Consider the following 19114-nt stretch of genomic DNA (forward strand, 5'->3'; position numbering starts at 1 on the left):
ATGTGACACTGAACAGGGGCAATCTTGCAGACCATTGGTCTAGTGTTTTTACTTTGTGTAAATGGGGTGATTCTAATGCAGGTGCAGTCTAATAACATTTTAGGATCTTGTGATAATTTGTTCCACTTCACATATACCAAATTATCTCTATTTCATTCCAGAGTGAATAGTTGAACAATTATGTAGCAGTGTGCTAAATATTTTTCCCTCAGTTGTTACAATAGTTTCTGGAAACTGTCAACATCTGTTCAACATAGACTGAATAGAAACCTTGATGTATAAAGAAAACAAAATTGAAAAGTTCCTTGAAACATGGAATAGCTTTATTAATCTGTTGACACCAGAAAGCAAGCAGCAGATTCTAAAATGCTTAGGCTAGGAGCAGCTACCTGAATAGGTTTGTGAGAATCACTCCTCTGATGTCAGCACAGCAATTATTTTTTATAGCTATTTGATCAAGATTCTCTCCTAACTCCTAAAATACAGAGAGCTTTAGAAACAGAGTTGGATTGTTGTCAAACGAATAGTTGGAGAGTTTAAAAAAAATTTGCTCTTGAAGCAAAAAAGTATGAACAACAAGTATTGTTTAAATTAAGCTGCAACTGCAAAATATTTATCTTTATGGAAATTTTCTACATATCAGTTTCTTTGATCAGTTGTTGCCGCTGTAAACTTATATATACATTAACTGTACGTAATGTACCATGTCTTTAATGTAAATCACTAATTTTACTTTGTTTTAAATGTGTTTATTAAGTGCATGCAAATATATGCAAGTAAAAGTTTTGCACAATAATGCTCTGTTTTTGTAGTAGAAGAAATAAATCTATCTTTTGTAATGGATCTCAAGTCACCAGCATCTCACTGGGGAAGGCTTGATTCCTTTGACCACTTCTAATATACGGCGGTCTGAAATTGGCTCCATGTGATTGACACAATTCACGTCTGAGTGGGTTCTAACTGTAAGCCACAGCCATGCTTCACTATTGACTGCTGTCTATCCTTCATGAGGAAGCATGGCTGCAGTGGGGATCTAAGTCGCACTTGCCTCTCTGTGATAAGGACTGCCATACTGTGGACAGCTTATGATTTTGTGACGCACACTAGACTGTTCTCGGCTCTACCTCCCATGGTGCCTTAGCCAGTCTTTAGATGGTCTAGCACTGGCCAGGGGCATTGTTCTTCCTGCAGACCTCGCCCACTTTATGCCACTCTGTCAGCCCTCCTTTCCCCTGCATAACAGAATGCATCGCTACACAAGAGGCTAGTGACACGTCAGTACAGTCTCACCCCTGCAATGTCCACTAAAGCGTTAGATTCCCTCTCAGGTGACAGTCCTTGTATGTGTGTACAAGGCTTTAATGGGACTCATGTTCAGACTGCCAAGGAGGGAAGTGACTTAAAGTCAGGCTGATAGCTGTGAGGTGATGGGAGCCTTTGATCCGCTGCGGCAGGTAGTGCATTTATTTTATACCGCAATTCACTTCTTAACCCGAGTGCTTTTGCAGAGAATTTTAAAAGCATTTCCTAACTAATTCTTTGAAAGAGAATCAAATTGTGAACTAGGCTTCATACGCTTTTAATTTTTGCTTCTATAATAGAATTTCTAGAGAATTGTGCAGAGCTTATTTTCACTCCTGCGCTTTATAATAGTTTTTTCTTGTGTGCCGTTTCCTGCTACAGATATTTCTGTAAGCTAGTCTGCTTTTATTTTAAGCTCAGCAAATGCCAAGGCAAAAAAAAAAATCAATTTCTAATGGAAGCTGTGTATGGCGTTCATATTGATTATATATACCCTTTTGCTTTATCCAGTTTTGCGAAAAATGGTCTTCTGTTTAGCTTTGCCTGAATACACCTCTCTGTTTGGCTTGTGAGCTGTTCAGACAAAAGGGTCATAATATTCTGGTCTTGGCTGGTCCTGAATCTGAACACCTATGAACTCAAAGGAGTTCTGCTCTCTAAGGAGGAACTATAGTAGCCGAATGCACTTAAATGGCATTGGAAGCCTACTTCATGTCTGAAAAACGTTGTACTAGTTCAACAGTGTCAGTGAGCAGAAAGGTTGTACAGTCATTAGTTGTGATAGTAAGCTGGTAGGAGAAATGGCCATCACAGTAGGGATCCGTCAATGCTTCCATTGATTAGAGCTTCAGGCCTGTGGGTCTGTTGGTTAAAAAATACCACATGACATTGCTTTTTTATGGCATTGCAAAACTAAAATATCCTCCTTGGTCAAATACCTTTTCAATACGTCTGTGGTACCACTTATGAACAGCAACACAGACAGGCCTCAGCACAGAGGCAGTATACCCTTGGCCCACTTAGAAAAAAAATAAATAACCATGCTTCTGAGTAGAGGCCCCAAGGCCCTTGGATAGATCTTTCTGCAAAACAAAAAAATAGCCAAAACCATAGTGCAGTTGGCACTAGAATGACTTGCCAGCCCAGAACCGTTAGTTAATCACATTTTCCAGATAAGCTGTAGTGAAAGTAGTACTGAAGCAGCAGTGACATTAGCAGCACATGAAGATTACGTGTTCTCAGTTTTGTAAATCTGACTGTCATAGCCAAAGCAAATCTACTGCACACTGCAGCTATATGGTGGAATCTGTGAGTCTGAGATCCAAGCCTGGTTCATTTTGATAAAGATGAAAATGCATCTGTTAAGGTGCCCATACAATACTTGAGTTTCCTTTGAGAGATTAAACAATCAAATTTGTTGGGGGATAGAGAACAGTGTGGTCAATTGACTGGTCGGCCTACACACTGTAAGTGAGAACCTGGTGATTCTCCTTTAGTAATCAATGTGAACGATGTTGTGCCTCCAGGCTCGGACTCCTTTGCGATCAACCAAAATGTTTTCTACCCTGCTGGAGCACATTAGTTGTTGACCAGGTATCCTTTCAGGTGCACCACCTTTTTGCCGCTGGAATTTACACACACACACACACACACACACACACACACACACACACACACACACACACACACACACACACACACACACACACACACACACACACACACACACACACACACACACACTATTCTGGTGTATAAGACTACTTTTTAACACAGGAAACTCTTCCCAAAAGCCTGGGGTCGTGTTATACGCCGGGAGTCATCTTATAGGGCAGTCCACTCACCAGGATTCCTGGAAAGAAGTGACTTAACACGGCCCCAATGACGAGGAGAGGGGGCACCTCAATGGGAAGACTTTGTATATAACAACCAGCCATTCGCCAGTAAGGTACATCGCTTGCCATGATAGGTTGGTTGTTGTGTACTAGGTACCACATACAGTACAGCACCAGTATCTGTACCTGTTTACACACTATAGCACCAGTACATACATTACAGTATACAAATGTCTGAGTCAAGAGGGGTAGTCTTATAGGGCAAGTATATCTCAAAATTGTATATTTTAACTGGAAAAGTTGGGGGTTGTCTTATACGCTGGAATATATATATATATATATATATATATATATATATATATATATATATATATATATATATATAGACGGACGATGTATGGCAACTTATGGATGGAATGGGGATCTTTCTACTTTTCTATATGGGATCAGTTGCAGAGCTCTCAGCTGTTGGATTAAGAAACTAGTAGTCATCAAAGTGATTGGGGGAGCTTTTATTTGCGGAATGCAAGGTTGAGTGCTAGTGTGTAGTACTACTAAGTAGTGTGTGTGAGGGTTGTTTCTCTATTTTCAGCCTCAGCATTCCAACTGTTTACCCTCATTACCACCAGAGGTAGAGAGCGCTTAGGTCCTGGTAAACTCCATAGACAAAGGTGCCTCCCTTTTTAAAGGGAATCTGAAGTGAAAAATAAACTTGCGATATAATGAATTTGTATGTGTAGTACATCTAAAAAATAGAACATTATTAGCAAAGAAAAGAGTCTCATATTGTTTCCAGTACAGGAAGAGTTAAGAAACTTTACTTATATATGCAAAAGAGCATCTCTGAGCTCTCCGAATTATTTAGTCAGAGAGCGGTGCTAATTTCTGAAGCACTTATACAGCAAAGAAACAGTGAAAGACAACTTCAGATATGATTTGACTGCAGGGGAGTTCAAAGGCTCATTAGCTCTGCTCTGTTTCATGGTTTAAAATGCAGAGTGTAGTTTGTAAACTGCAAATATTAGAGAATGATGCATTGTTATGAATTAAAAAAAAAAAAAAAAAAAAAAAAGCTATATACTATATAAAATAAAATGAGACTCTCTCTTTTTTTTTCTTTGCTACTAATGTTCTATTACTCTCCATTCTCCTCGTGGTTTTGTCAGATAACTGCTCCATTTGCTCCAGCCAGTAGTCATAGACACAGGGAAACTAGTATCTAATTTGCAGCTGTTTAGAGATGTTTGCTAATGTTGTTTTAACTAGACTAATAATGTGCTACAGTATACAATCTCTTATCCAAGACAATGGTAGCAGATACATTTTAAGAAAATATACCAAGCACACCAATAGGTTGATTTTTATATAATGGTGAATTATTCATAGATTCATATTTCGTTTCAAGGGTGTTTATTGAAAAAGATGCACATAACACATAATATACAATGACAAAGATATCCCCACACATGGGGAGTTAACAAATATTGCTTATCATAAGAACAAAATAGCGAGACATATATATAGCTAGAAAAATATAATGGAGAAATAAAGTCATGTGCACAGATTATATTTTTTGCTTTTACATGTAAATTTTTTTTATTAGGGGACATTTGGGAAAAAAGGGATGGGTAAGGAGGTCAAGGGAAGGGTGAGGGGTAAATGGGCTGCACCATGGGTGGACCAAAATCCACTTCATGCCGATAGAGCAGTCCAGTGGGCCAGTAGGGGAAACAAGGGAGGGAAGAGGGAAAGGAAAAAGGCCTCCAACAATATAACCTATCAACAGGCACCTCATAACTTAATCTATATCTCTATTTAGAAAAATCTATACTCCAATGTCACTGAGCCAATGAAACCATTTTGTCAGGGGGGTTAAAACATATGTAATGTGTATGACAGACCCTGGTTGTCCTGCCAGTCGATCCAAGGTGTCCTAATGTTATAAAATACGTCTATGGTGTCCATTATTTTCGCCCTAATATGCTCAGATAGCATTGTGTCATTGAGTGCTATAAATACCTCATCTACCTTTAGAGCCTGTTTCTTCCACTGTACTCCTATGTGTCTCCTAGCCTGTGCTGCAGTGAATTGAATAAATCTATGGTTGGGGCGGGAGATTCCAGAAGGCCTACCACCAAGCAAGAAAGTAAAGGGATCTAAAGGTATATCAATACCTAAAATTAGTTTAAGTCTGTTCCAGATTGTTTTCCAAAAAAATTGGACTCTAGTACATGTCCACCAGACGTGCTATAGATCTCCTTTTTGATGACAGTTTCTAAAGCATAGATCAGAGTGTTCAGGATAGAATCTGCTAAGTCTGGCTGGTGTGTAGTATGTCCTATGTAGGAGTTTAATTGATGTTTCTATAGAAGAGTAAAATAGTGAGTTTTTTGTAAGGGTGGTGCAACAATGCGCCCATCGTTCCATCTGACAGTGACTTACCAGCATCTCTCTCCCAATCTTCCATGACTTTTAACTTATGTTCTGAATTATTTTAGGAGATGGACATATACAAATCAGATATCAGTCCTTTGTCCAATGGGGCTGATCTACATCTAACCTCAAATGTCAGGTATATAAGAGTCTCTCGATTCTGGTCTAGTAGCTGCAAAAATTGAAAGATCTGATGCATTCTATCCTGTTCCTCCATGGGGACTGCACGTTCAATTTGGAATTGTCTAGGGGTCATTATCTTAAAAGAGGACATAAATTTGCCAAGTGTTGTATAATCTCTATTAATCCACCAACGAAACAAGCGAGTATGTTGGCCTGCTGGAAAGTCTGTGTTCCGGGAAATGTGGGTCATACAAGATATAGGAGCCTGGAACCTATATTCATACCTGGCTTTTGACCAAATTCTCATTGAATGTGCAGTTATAGGTGATGTTTTCCTAATTAGTGCTAGAGGTATTTTTTTTGCCCACATTATACCTGAAAGAGAAAGTGGATGTAACAGTTGGGTTTCTAAATCTACCCACAAAGGGGCAGATAGTTTAGCATTGATTGCTGCCATAGGGGCTAGTTGAGCAGATAAGTAATAATTCCATAGAATTGGAGCATTTAGACCACCTGAATCTTTTGTCCTGGCTAAAGTCATATATTTTATACGTGCCTTTCTCCCTCTCCAGATAAACCGCTGAATTAGACTCTGTAGGTGCTTAAGAGGCCCTTTTTTGATAGGTATCGGTAATACTCTAAATAGGTATAAAATCCTGGGAAGAAGGGTCATCTTAACAGACGACACCCTTCCCAGGAGTGATAATGGGTAGGCGTTCCAAGCTTCCAGATCTTTTATTAGTTTGGTGTACATAGTAGGGTAATTGTGTTCATATAATTTTGTGGGGTCTAGCGAAAGAATTATGCCCAGGTATTTAATGAACTTAGATTGGAATTGTAGACCCAGAGCCTCTGCCATTGCCTTACCCTTTTTAATGGTGGTTTGTGTGACCATTACCGGTAGTTCAGATTTATCTAGATTAGGTTTAAATCCAGAAAATCTCGAGAACTCTTGTATAGTTTGTAATAAATTGGGTAAAGACGTGTGGGGAGAAGTTAAAGTAGCGAAGACATCGTCCGCAAACAGTAAAAGCTTGTAGTCTGTGTTACCTACTTTTACTCCCGTGATCTGTGGGGAGTTCCTAATTTGGATTGCCAGTGGTTCCATCATCAAGGCAAAGATGCCCGGTGAGAGGGGGCATCCCTGCCTTGTGCCCCTCTGAATAGGGAAAGAGACCTGAGTGGATGAGGGTAACTTTAGAGTTGCAGTTGGGCATGAATACAATACCCTGATGGCATTTAAATAGTTGCCTGTAAAACCATAGGTTTGTAGAGTATCTATCATATAGGGCCATTTTGTTAAGTCAAATGCCTTTTCCATGTCCAAGGCCAAGAGGGCCAAGGGCATGGATGATTTAAGACAATGATGTTGTAGAGTTATAATTTTGCGGATGTTGTCCGGAGCCTGTCTCAGGGGTATGAAGCCCACCTGATCCCTATGCACGAGAGCCGGAAGGACAGTGTTTAGTCGTTTTGCTAATATTGATGTAAAAATCTTGTAGTCTACACCCAATAAAGATATAGGGCGATAATTTTTGGGTAGCAAATGGTCACGTTGGGGCTTGGGAATGACTACGATAGCAGAGGCCAGAAATTCAGGTGGTGGGGCAATACCTTTCATGATGGAGTTGAAGAACTTTAACATATATGAGGCCAGTATAGATTCAAATTTTTTGTAGTAAATTGCTGTTAAGCCGTCAGGCCCTGGAGCCTTAGACCTTTTTAATTTTTTAATTACATCGTGTAATTTCTCATATGTGATGTCGTGATTTAAGTTTTTTGTAGTGTCTTCAGATAGTATTTTTTTTATGTTTTGCCTTAAAAAAGCAGACCGCTGAGAAGAAAAAGAGGTTGGATTGGAATCAGTATATAGGTGTTTATAAAATTCCCTGAACGTGGCGTAGATTTTATCAGGGCTAGTGGTAAGTTTACCTGAAGCGTCTTTGATTCTTATGATTTTATTTATGTTCTGTTGACCTCTGTTTTTTAGCTAGCCATCGAAGCGGTTTGTTCACTTGTTCGTAGGCTAGTGCTCCAGACCACCTAAGGGCATTTTCAGTGTCCTTATTCAGCAGAGTATCAAGCTTGAGTTTTAAGTCTTGGATTTGCTTAAGGAGATAAAGAGTAGGCGCATTCTGATTAAGTATACTTAGAGTACATATTTTATAATCAAGGTTGGCAACTAGGACATTTCTGTCACGTTTATGTCTACTAGCCAGTTGTATCAATTCTCCTCGTATTACAGCCTTGTGGGCTACCCACCTTATTCCAGGAGAGGTAGCAACTTCATCATTCTCTCTAAAATAATGGTTCAGGCACTCCTCCATTTTATCAACTATCTCGGGATTATACAATAGGGATTCGTTCAGACGCCAAGGGGCTCGTTTAGTTTTAGGTAATGGAGATAGAATAGATGTGAGAACTGGGTCATGATCTGACCATGGACATAGTAAGTGTCTGGAATATGCTAATGAACTGGCACAGCGATCTGACATCAGAATGAGATCAATTCTTGAATATGAATTGTGTGGGGCCGAAAAATAAGTAAAGCCTTTCTTTGTTCCGTTGTGTTCCCTCCAAGTATCAGAGTGAGTGGGTTTTAAAAAGATTATCAAATAAGCTTTTTGTTTTCCGTGCATCTGAAGGTCTTGATGGATGAGTCCTATCTATGGGATCATTTGGGGCAAGATTAAAATCTCCTTCCCATATTAGTGAGTCAAAGACCAATGTTAATAAAATATCTGATACTTTAGTTATAGTGTCCATTGCTCTTTCTGAAGGGGCATAAACATTTGCAATGCACAGGGTTTTATCTTGAAATGTACCGAGTAATATAACATATGTGCCCTCTGTATCAATTGCAGTATATATGGTCTCAAATGGGAAATTGTCTGATATTAAAGTAGCCACACCTCTTTTTTTAGCTCTATAGTTGAAGTATGATTTTTTTTTTTTATATTTAGTATGGAACCGTTCTGGTGCTGAATTAGTTGTAAAGTGTGTCTCCTGTAAACATAAAATGTCTGGAGAGTGCTTGATATAATCTCTTAAGGCTTTGGAACGCTTCTGAGGAGAATTTAGCCCCCTGGCATTATGAGAAATTACGTTATATGTCCTAGTTGCCATGATTTGTTTTGGAGGAGAATTTTTAGTGAACTGAGTTGAGGACTTAAGATGTCCATGACATGGAGTATGAGGACAAGGATAATTATTGGAGAAGTAACAAGGGTGTTGTTAATTACAGAGACATCGGGGAGACCTAGTATCCTAGTTATTTGCTGCATATTATCTTCTAGACTTATCAGGGAAGGTACAGCACAAGCGTGCACCGGTGGCGGTTGAGGTCGAGCCCCCGCAGAAAGCGCCGGCCTAACTCCAAGCTCCATCCAACAAGGGGGGAACAACAACAGTGTATCACACCAGACTGCATAAACAACTATTAATGCGTAACTCGTATAAAACCACACTAATCCAGGCGCTGCAAACTTATACAATAGCATTACCTGCGATATGTATAACAAATATCAAACCTATTATTATATAACGAGCAATACCGATATCTTAATAAAATGCTAACTTAACGATAAACATGAGGCATCCAATGCGCACATTATGGGGAATAACACCCCACGTATAGCCTCAAAATGCTAATGTTCGCAATTCGGTGAACTTGGGGTACCGTCCTTACCATAATTATCGCCGAACCTCAATCAGGTTTCATAGAGTATTATGGCCCCAGCATAAGCCCAACATCATAAAGGGGCTATGCGAACAGCGTGTATCAGGCCAAGTAATATGTTGGCGCTATATAAATCTAATAAATAATAATAATAATAATAATAAGTTCAAGCTGGGAGCCCGATTCCAGACCCGAAAGAATCCAGTCGCCTCTTGAGTCCAGTAGTCATTATTTTCACACCACCCACATCATAAAGGGTAGTGGCCTTAGCAAGGGCCCAGATAATCAGGCGGGCTGTGAAAGAAAAGCCAATGGTAGTGTGTCACCCACATCATAAAGGGGATTGACACATTTAAATCACCTGAAATGTATTAGGGTCCAGACATACTATCTGAGATAGAAGGTTCTATCATGGCCTCCAGCCGCGTTCATATCCAATTGTCTTGGGCGGAATGAGGATCCTCTCACCGTATTCCATTGTCTACGCGGGTTTCCTATGCGTTGAGCCTTGGGAGGCTGTTGAGCCGGGGCTGGGATAGTAAATGGTATAGAAGCCTCGTTGAGGGCCTGAGCTGCTTCACCTGGGCGCCTGCAAACGTATATTTTGCTATTGATCTTGAAGGTCAGCATGAATGGAAATCCCCAACGATACCTAATGGACTTCTGTTGGAGGGCCAAAGTATAGGGCCTCATTTCTCGCCTCCTGGCGATGGTAGCTGGTGAAAGGTCTGCATAGAGCTGAACTGATGACGGGACTCCCGGGAGTGACGTGAGGTCCCTGGCGGCCAATAAAAGCTTGTCTCTCGCATCTTCCGAAGCCAATTTGGTGATGACGTCTCGGGGAAGTTCCGGATTCCTAGGTTTAGTTAAGGCCCGATGAATACGGACCACTCTCAAAAGTGATGGGTCAACATGAGAGAGGAGAGTTCCAAAGAGGTTATTAGCCACTGCCTCCAGATCTTCAAAGGACTCGGGAAGACCACGGATCCTCACGTTTGCCCGTCCGCTTCGGTTTTCCAGGTCCTCCAATTTTGCTTCATGGGCATCCAGCCTATCATCATGGTCATCCAATTGCTTTCTATCTTGGTTCACGGCGTTAACTATCTCATCGTTCTGCTTTTCCAGGACATCCACTCTTTGTCCTATGTCATGGATCTGTTGAGACAATTCGTCCACCGCCTCACGTAGTTCCTCCTTAAAAATACGCCTCATAGTACGCATTAGGTCTTCTGCCGATACGCCTTGTATTTGTGTAGCTTGACGTGTGTCCCATGGATCATGCGTATCTTGATGCGTCTTGCTGAGTTCGTACGCGTCCGGGTGTCCCATGCGTAATTTGTTGCGTACTTCCAGGTGGGGATTGATGCGCCTGATCATCCGCTTCCTCCCTGTGGTGTTGCGTACTGCCATGTGCGCAATGCGTATCTTGACGTGTATCTTCCGCCATAGGCTTATGCGGGGAATGCGTATTTTGACGCGTATCTTCCGCCATAGGCTGAAGCGGGGCATGCGTATTTTTATACGCATCCTCCGCCATTGACTTGTATGGGGATGCGTATTTTCATGCGTACTATGTGTAGCGTGTGTAAATGGCGGTGGCGGCCGTGACGCAGCTGAGATAAGGTGGGGTGATCTGGTGGACTGACCTGGCGGTAGACCTTGCGATGGTCCCGGGTGGTGGTCCCCCTTGTATGCTGGATCATCCGTAGAGAGCCGGGATGTTGTAGGGAGAAGCTGGTCTGCATTTTCAGGCAATGCCCTGTCGGCCATCTTGGAAAAATTTCTCTTGAAGCGAAGTGGAGAAAGCAGGGGTCTTGCAGATTTGCGGCTTCTCAGAGGGTACTGTTGAGGACTCTTGTGCATTCCTGGGGTCTTTATCTTCGATTTAAGATATCACTCGCCCGGATCTGTGGGGTATATCCAATGCAGTATAGGAGCTCACTGAAGGCACATCTACTCCAGTAAGCGCCTCACTAGCGCCCCCCATAGATTCATATTTCAATGAAATGTATAAAGTAGCATGAATACCGTAATGCACAGCTGCATGAAGTATATACTGTTGTATTACACAAATGGTTAACTATGTATTCATTATTAAAAAAAAACACAGTGCTGTGCACATTAAGATACACAGACCATAAAAAAAATTGGTTCTAGCAAGTCGGTAGGGTGGAAAATGGAGGTGCTATCAATGGCCTGTCATGTTGGCGCATATTTTACCCTTTCTCATGGACAATTGTGCTATCAATGATAGAGTCTTATTATTCCGCCTGCGTAATTGTTGGTGTATCTGTAGTTATATGGTTTATGTAGCCTGTAGCTTTATGTGCATAGCATTGCTTAATTTGGTAGGGGAATTATTGCTGACCATATGCACAAGTAAATTGAGTTTACTTCAGACTGCTGTATTCATTTTACATTCTGTGCAGCTGTGAACCTTGCACCTTATTTATAATTATAAAATATATATTTTTATGAACCTGTGTATAATTCAGTAATACAGCATTATTGAGATCATCCTGTTAGTGTGCATGATATCTTTTCTTAGAAGATAACAGTGGTTTTGTTAGAAGCTGAGGTAGCAGAGGGGGTTTGTGACTTATGCTGGAAACACGCGATCCACCCGACCGATGGGAATTAGGCGATTATTTGTGACATGTCCGATCTGTTTCCGATCAAGAAAGGAATCAATTTTGCAAAGTTATCATCGGAAAATCGATTCCTTTATCGTTCGGGAGCAGTTTGGACATGTACACATGGTACAACTTCCTATCTGATTACTCGTCAATTGGATGGGAAATTGCATTGTGTGTTCCCGGAATAAATGTAGCACTGGGCTATAGCTGTTTTTGTGCATCTCTGCTGAAAGATGGAGTGAAATTGCGCTGCCTTCTAAATGATGGGCACCTTATTGAGAACTCTACTTCCTTTCCCAGGATGCTGTGTAGTTTGCCTCTCTGGGGCTGTCACTCTGTTGACTCTTGCTTTTAGCCCATGTTGGGTCATGTACTTAATTGTTTACCACTTCCTCTTACTTCTGATTGAACTTGCGTTCACAAGTGGCACCTCTTTGTGCATGCCTGAGGTTGCCCTGTTCAGACCTAGTTTGTGGAGGGCTGACGTCAGACTCTAACCCACCATGTTCTTCCTCCCTTGGTCGACCTTACTTCTGAGATGAATGTAAGGGTTGGGCAGCAGTGCTTAAAGTTTTTGTCCTCTCCCTCTGATTGTTGTGAGTCCTCGAGCAACAGCTCCACCTTAACCTTCCTGGCGGTAAGCCCGAGCTCACTCGGGCTATGCCGCCGGAAGGCACCGCTCAGGCCCCGCTGGGCCGATTTGCATTTTTTTTTTTTTTTGCTGCACGCAGCTAGCACTTTGCTAGCTGCGTGCAGTGCCTGATCGCCGCCGCTACCCGCCGATCCGCCGCGCCGCAGAAACCCCCCCCCTCCCCCCCCCCCCCCCCCCCCAGACCCCGTGCGCTGCCTGGCCAATCAGTGCTAGGCAGCTCTATGGGGTGGATCGGAATCCCCTTTGACGTCACGACGTCGGTGACGTCATCCCGCCCCGTCGCCATGGGAAGCCCTCCAGGAGATCCCGTTCTTTGAACGGGATCTCCTGATCGCCGGAGGCGATCGGAGGGGCTGGTGGGGATGCCGCTGAGCAGCGGCTATCATGTAGCGAGACTTTGTCTCGCTACATGAAACAACAAAAAAAAATTTAAAAAAAAAGATTTGCTGCCCCCTGGCGGATTTTTAGCAAACCGCCAGGAGGGTTAAGTGCTGAAAACAGTTTTTAAATGAGGCTCATTGCAAACTGCTCCAGAGTGTCTGTGGGATTTGGCATGGGAGGAAATAAATAGAGCCTGTTCATCATTCACGGCAAACTTACTGATCAGGGTCTTGGAGGAAAAAAGTAAATAGGGTGGTTAGAGTTGACTCGTCTTGAGTTATAAACTGTACTTTACTTTATCTTTAAAATAACCCTTGTAGTAAGGAAGCTGACCTATTTATTTTCTTGTAAATTGTGCCAATTATCTAGCTGTCCTGTTGATCTTATACCGCTAATACTAAAAGCTACTGACCCAGCAAGGGTGCTCTTACAAAAGTTTGACCACGCTAGCTACATGCTTGTTTTAGACGTGATTTAGACACTACTGAGGGGAAACGATCAGGACAGCCAAGCAGTTGTTTAAAAATAACTATACATCAGCCTTCATATCCTTACTATAGGGTCACTTTAAGATGCCATGGTTGTAAGAGATGAACAACATGTTTTAGAAATAGCGGGCACGCCTGACCTCTTTTTGCAAACTTTGAAGCCCTGTGGCAGCTTTGTCAAGCTGAAGCTGATTGAACAGCAACTTATCCCCCATTTTCAATAGCCTCCAATGCTCATTGTCGCTGTTGCTTCCTTTATGTATGCCTGAACAAATTTGTTAGAGATAGGATGGTCACCAAGAGTTTTGTGCTTTTAATTTTTCTTTTGCAATTTTAATTCTGACTTGTGATTGGAGGCAATAACAAACACCTTTGATAACTAGAATGGCCTGTGGAATTACTTATTTGAATACTTTTTTTAAAAACTTTTTTTGAACAGTAAACAGTAAAGATAGGCATACTCTGCTAAATGTTTAATCTATTAGACATTCAAATTGATTCAAATCAAACAAAAAGAATTTAAAAAAGTAATTGCCCAGTGGATTGATCTACTGGTTTATAGATTGCAATGCTTTTTACCAGGATGGAGTAGTGTTTTATCCGAACTTTGAAGCGCTTTCTGCTGAAATGTAAATTGAGTTATTTAAAGTAGTAAAACAATGGATTCTCCCCAATCGCTTACCATTGAGGGACACATTGATGGAATGTCTTATCACCTGAATGTTGCATATTGTATGGGAAGCACCACACTAACATGCAAATGAGACAGAGAAATAAATCATAAAGCCCCTTAAGAACTGGGATATACTATATGATGACACATTTATGCACTATAAAATGTAATCCTTGCTTTTTAATTTTCCAAGAGGAACACTAACCTTTTGGGACAAGTAAGACACTAAAGAAATGATAGACCTACTTTATAACTGTATGAACATTTTACAAAGAATTAAGTTTTGTTTTTTATTTATTTTTTGCAATTGTAACCAACTTGTATTAAAAATGTATTAGAATATAAGTCTCGGAGACCCTGCCCCTCAGCCGCTAATAAGTCTACTTGAGTGGTTCTATGTCCAACCAGCCGTGAGAGCCTAGATAATGGTTGGTTATGGTTTTCTCTCTAGTTCTATAAGCTACATAGCTGAATCACATTTTTTCATTTGAATACTAGAATTCATTGTGTTGTAATGTATAGCTTTTACTTTTTGACGCCTTCTATACACATTTTAATTTTCTGAGAATTCTACAGGTAAATGGATGTGTGTATGACAACAGTATGATTTCATACAATGTAACTATTTGTTGTACAATTGCATTTGATTTCTAAATAAATCAATGACATTTATGGTGGAAAAAATGTAGTAGAATAAGCCTCTTTACACAACCAAGTGAGTATTAGCAATAAAGGTAAAAGTAAAAGGGTTAACAGCTACAGTGTGCTGGTTAGCGATATCGCTGATCAGGGCCTTTTCTAATATACCCCAATTGCGAATATAGTACAATAAGCCTAATAGTACAACACAGGGCTGATGACCATGAACAGTGAAAGTGGTTTAGGACTGAAATATGCAGGCTAGCAGCAGTGATAGTCAGTAGAATAAGCCCCACATACAGCACAATCCATGGCGTATGATGTGTGGCTTACAGCATAAGTATATACTATACCTAGAAGTGCTGGTTGGAGACTCTGCCTGTATTGTGCTTTAATCAACTCTGCCTGTACCAGAGTCAAATCTCCAAAAAATGCTTTACTATCAGGCCCCACAACATTAGTAATCAGCAGTTTCCACACCAAGCCTATTATTTGTCTCCTGCACAACACCAGCTAGAACATGAGAACCTGAAATGTCTTCTTTTATGCCCTATTCCAGGTCATCCGTGTATCCAATAGGATGACTGCCATCAGAAATGTTGTTTCCAGACTCCCCTGTTCATCCCCTGAGCTCATTGGTTCCTCTGGTAGACCAAAGCATCACTGGATAGTCCACCTATGACTTTCTGTATACTGCCATTGCCATGTGTACCACGTACAATTCCGGGTACATCATCAAGCTTACTTGGCAAAATCAAGATTATTCTGACCTAATTTTTTCACAAACATCAGTTTTTCATTTCTGATTTTTTTTTTCCTGAACTGAATGACCAACATTAATGATTCATTTCTTTTTAAAGTACACCCAATGAGACATGATGAGATAGACATGTGTATGTACAGTGCCAAGCACACAAATAACTAGGCTACATTCCTGTTTCACTTTCTCTGCCTGAAAGAGTTAAAAATCAGGTATACAAGTGACAGTTTCTGTCCGGTTCGGGACGGGGTCAGACTATAGCGTAACCCCAGCACCAGGGTGCTGACATCACACTGTGGGAGCCTTGTTGCATTGTGGGAAATAACAGCGGTTTTCAACTGCCCGAAAATAAGCAGCATCTCCTTCCACAGATATCACCTGCCAGCAGTAAAAATGTCGCCATGTGAGAAAGTTCAGACTGTAAATCAGGGAGACGAAAGATTTTGCAATGGGCAAACACTGGCTAAATCATTTATAAAAATGATTGTAAAAATGAAGCACTTTTTTCATTACATTATTTTCACTGGAGTTCCTCTTTAAGGACTTTTGGTACCAAAGAGAGTGGCTTTCTGACAAATCGCCACAGGGCCCACCACTCACATGTCATCTCAGCCCACCCACTCTGCTGTCTCTATGACAGTAGAGCTCCGTGAGCTGGTCAGGAGCTGATTTCATTGGGATCTGACCCTGTGATCAATGTGAGCCAATGAGAACGGCCGACTCACAGAGCTCTGCCTCATAGAGATGGTGGGTGGGTGCAGAGCAGCTCGATCAGCGGTAGTGGCGAGATTGCACGGCAGCGATGTTGAAATCTACGTCCTGTTAAAAGTAAGCGGCCACAAACAGGAGTTAGATTTTAACTAGCGCAGTCCAGAAATGGTTAATAATGGTTCTTTGCTTTGTCACTGGCTATGTTGTCATGCCTTCTCAATAAAATACCTTTTCAGTCCCAGCACATGAAATGGTACTCAAGACGTCCCAGGTTTACTTAAATCAATCCAAAGTCTTAAAATACCCCCAAAACTTAGATACTTATCTCATAGCGGCAAGCCTCTGAATAGTCCAGAGGCTTCCCGGATCCTTTTTCAGGCTACCATTCCAGTCCCGGGTCCCTCTGTATCTTCTGGCTGGGATGGTGGTCGTGAACACATTCCCCCACACTGGGCATGTGTGAATACAATCCACACATGCTCAGTAGAAGGACACCAGTTTTTATCCTCCATGCATGAGCGCTTCCTTTCACTGAACATGTGCAGACTGTTCTTGCGCATGCCCAGTGCAGATGCTTGATCACAGCCACACTCCTGGCCAGGCAAAAGCAATTCGACCCACCGGAAGTCTCTGGGCTATCTATTGGCTTCCCACTACTGAGATAAGTATCCAACCTTTTTAAGTCTTCTCACTTCAGGATTGTTTAAAGGATACCACAACTGACATGTGGCATAATGAGATAGACATGGGTATGTACAGTGCCTAGCACACAAATAACTATGCTGTGTTCCTTTTTTTCTTTCTCTGCCTGAAAGAGGTAAATATCAGGTATGTAAGTGGCTGACTCAGTCCTGACTCAGACAGGAAGTGACTACAGTGTGACCTTCACTGATAAGAAATTCCAACTATAAAACACTTTCCTAGAAGAAAATAGCTTCTGAGAGCAAGAAAGAGATAAGAGGGGGAAATTCTTATCAGTGAGGGTCACACTGTAGTCACTTCCTGTCTGAGTCAGGACTGAGTCAGCCACTTACATACCTGATATTTACCTCTTTCAGGCAGAGAAAGAAAAAAAGGAACACAGCATAGTTATTTGTGTGCTAGGCACTGTACATACCCATGTCTATCTCATTATGCCACATGTCAGTTGTGGTATCCTTTAAGGTTATTACTTTTCCAACGTCTCTTTAATCCTGTTGTACTTACTAAGGTCTGAAATGTATCTGTACATACAAAGAGAAAAAAATCTCCTGTGAGAAAACCCAGGAGAATTGTTAATTGAATCGCCACCAATGGTTATTTTGCACTTATGATATCCATTCTGTCTTTATTTTAGAGCTAAAGAAGCAGAGCAGTTAAAGCAAGATTTGCAAGAAGCCCGGGAGTCTGAACGCAGAGCCAAACAAAAGCTTTTGGAAATCACAAGCAAAGCAGCTTATACGGTGAGGCATTTGACACACCTGTCTCCATAATTAAGCAAATTGCCCTGAAGAACCATAGTTTTCCCTGACCTTTTCCCCTGGCTATGATGACTGCAAAACTCTTATTTTGTTAGAAAGTTATTGTAGCATGCAAACGTTAAAGCAGAAATATTCAGTGGTACAATTGTACATTTAAGGTAATATATAGTGATTTGGGGGTGTATTTGAAATGTTTCTGGCAGGACTTTACAGAGAACATGGAACTTTATCATATAATTTAGTGTTCCTCAAAGGGTCTACTAGACAAATGCCTTTTTGACATAGTAGGGCAGGCTTTTTTCAACCGGGATTCCATGAAGCCCCATGGAGAGTTCCTTCAGAACCCGTCAGGGGGTTTTCTGCATTTTTCTCCCCAGTGACTCAGAATTGAGTGTGGCTCAGCTGGCTGTAAAACATACCTCTTTGGCTTTTCTGTGGGCTCTTCACTCATTGTTGACCATCCTGAGTTTGTCTCCATACTTGTTCACCATTGGTGCAGTGGTCATTACCATTATGCTATGCTGATTATTATTATTATTTATTGTATTTATAATGCGCCAACATATTACGGAGCGCTGGACATTAATTTAGGTTACAGACAATATTTAGGGGTGACATACAGCAGTATGACAATACAGGAATACAAGAAAACCAGATCACACAGCACAGTATGAGTACAAGGTAATGCTTAGTCAGATACTGGATGGGAGCATGGAGATTAGGCAAGTTAGGTTCACTCAAATGCATAGCATGGGTGCACAGTAATGGAGGTGCATGATCAGAGAAGTCCTGGAGGCGTGCATGGGACTGGGTGATGTGGGGGATGGTCAGGCGAAGTTCATTGGAAGAGCGGAGTGAGCGGCTAGGTGTGTACCTCTGAGTAAGATCGGAAATGTAGGTTGGACAGGTTTTGTGGACGGATTTGTAAGTCAGACACAATATCTTGAATCTGATTCTGGACTGGATAGGAAGCCAGTGGAGGGATTCACGGAGGGGAGCCGCCCTGGTGGAGCGATGGGAGGAGTGGATAATTCTGGCTGCCGCATTCATGATGGACTGCAGTGGGGCTATTCGGGTCACAGGGAGACCAGACAGAAGGGCATTGCAGTAGTCAAGGCGGGAAATTATGAGGGCATGGATGAGGAATTTGGTGGTGGCAGAGGCCAGGAAAGGGTGAATTTACAGATGTTACGAAGGTGGAAATTGCAGGACTTTGTGAGGTTTTGGATGTGGGGAGTGAAGGAGAGTGCGGAGTCCAGGGTGACACCCAGACAGCGGGCTTGAGAGGTAGGGTGAATGGTAGTGTGGTTAACAGTGACCTGCACACCTTGGAGGTCCAGGG

General features: G+C 41.6%; 1 protein-coding gene across 11 annotated transcripts in view; it reads left to right on the forward strand.

The window, feature by feature from the left end:
• The window catches only part of NF2 (NF2, moesin-ezrin-radixin like (MERLIN) tumor suppressor), a 167128-nt gene that overhangs the window by 103369 nt on the left and 44645 nt on the right, over window positions 1-19114 (forward strand). For all 11 annotated transcript variants that reach the window (XR_011022086.1, XM_068240346.1, XM_068240328.1 and 8 more), the window contains one exon: window positions 17649-17754. Coding sequence is in view for 10 of the 11 variants with exons in the window: in XM_068240346.1 (XP_068096447.1) it covers window positions 17649-17754 (106 nt within the window). In the remaining variant the exon portion in view is untranslated. The remainder of the gene's footprint in view (window positions 1-17648; window positions 17755-19114) is intronic.

This window comes from Hyperolius riggenbachi, chromosome 1 (genome assembly GCF_040937935.1).
Source record: "Hyperolius riggenbachi isolate aHypRig1 chromosome 1, aHypRig1.pri, whole genome shotgun sequence".
NCBI classification, from domain to species: Eukaryota; Metazoa; Chordata; class Amphibia; order Anura; family Hyperoliidae; genus Hyperolius; species Hyperolius riggenbachi.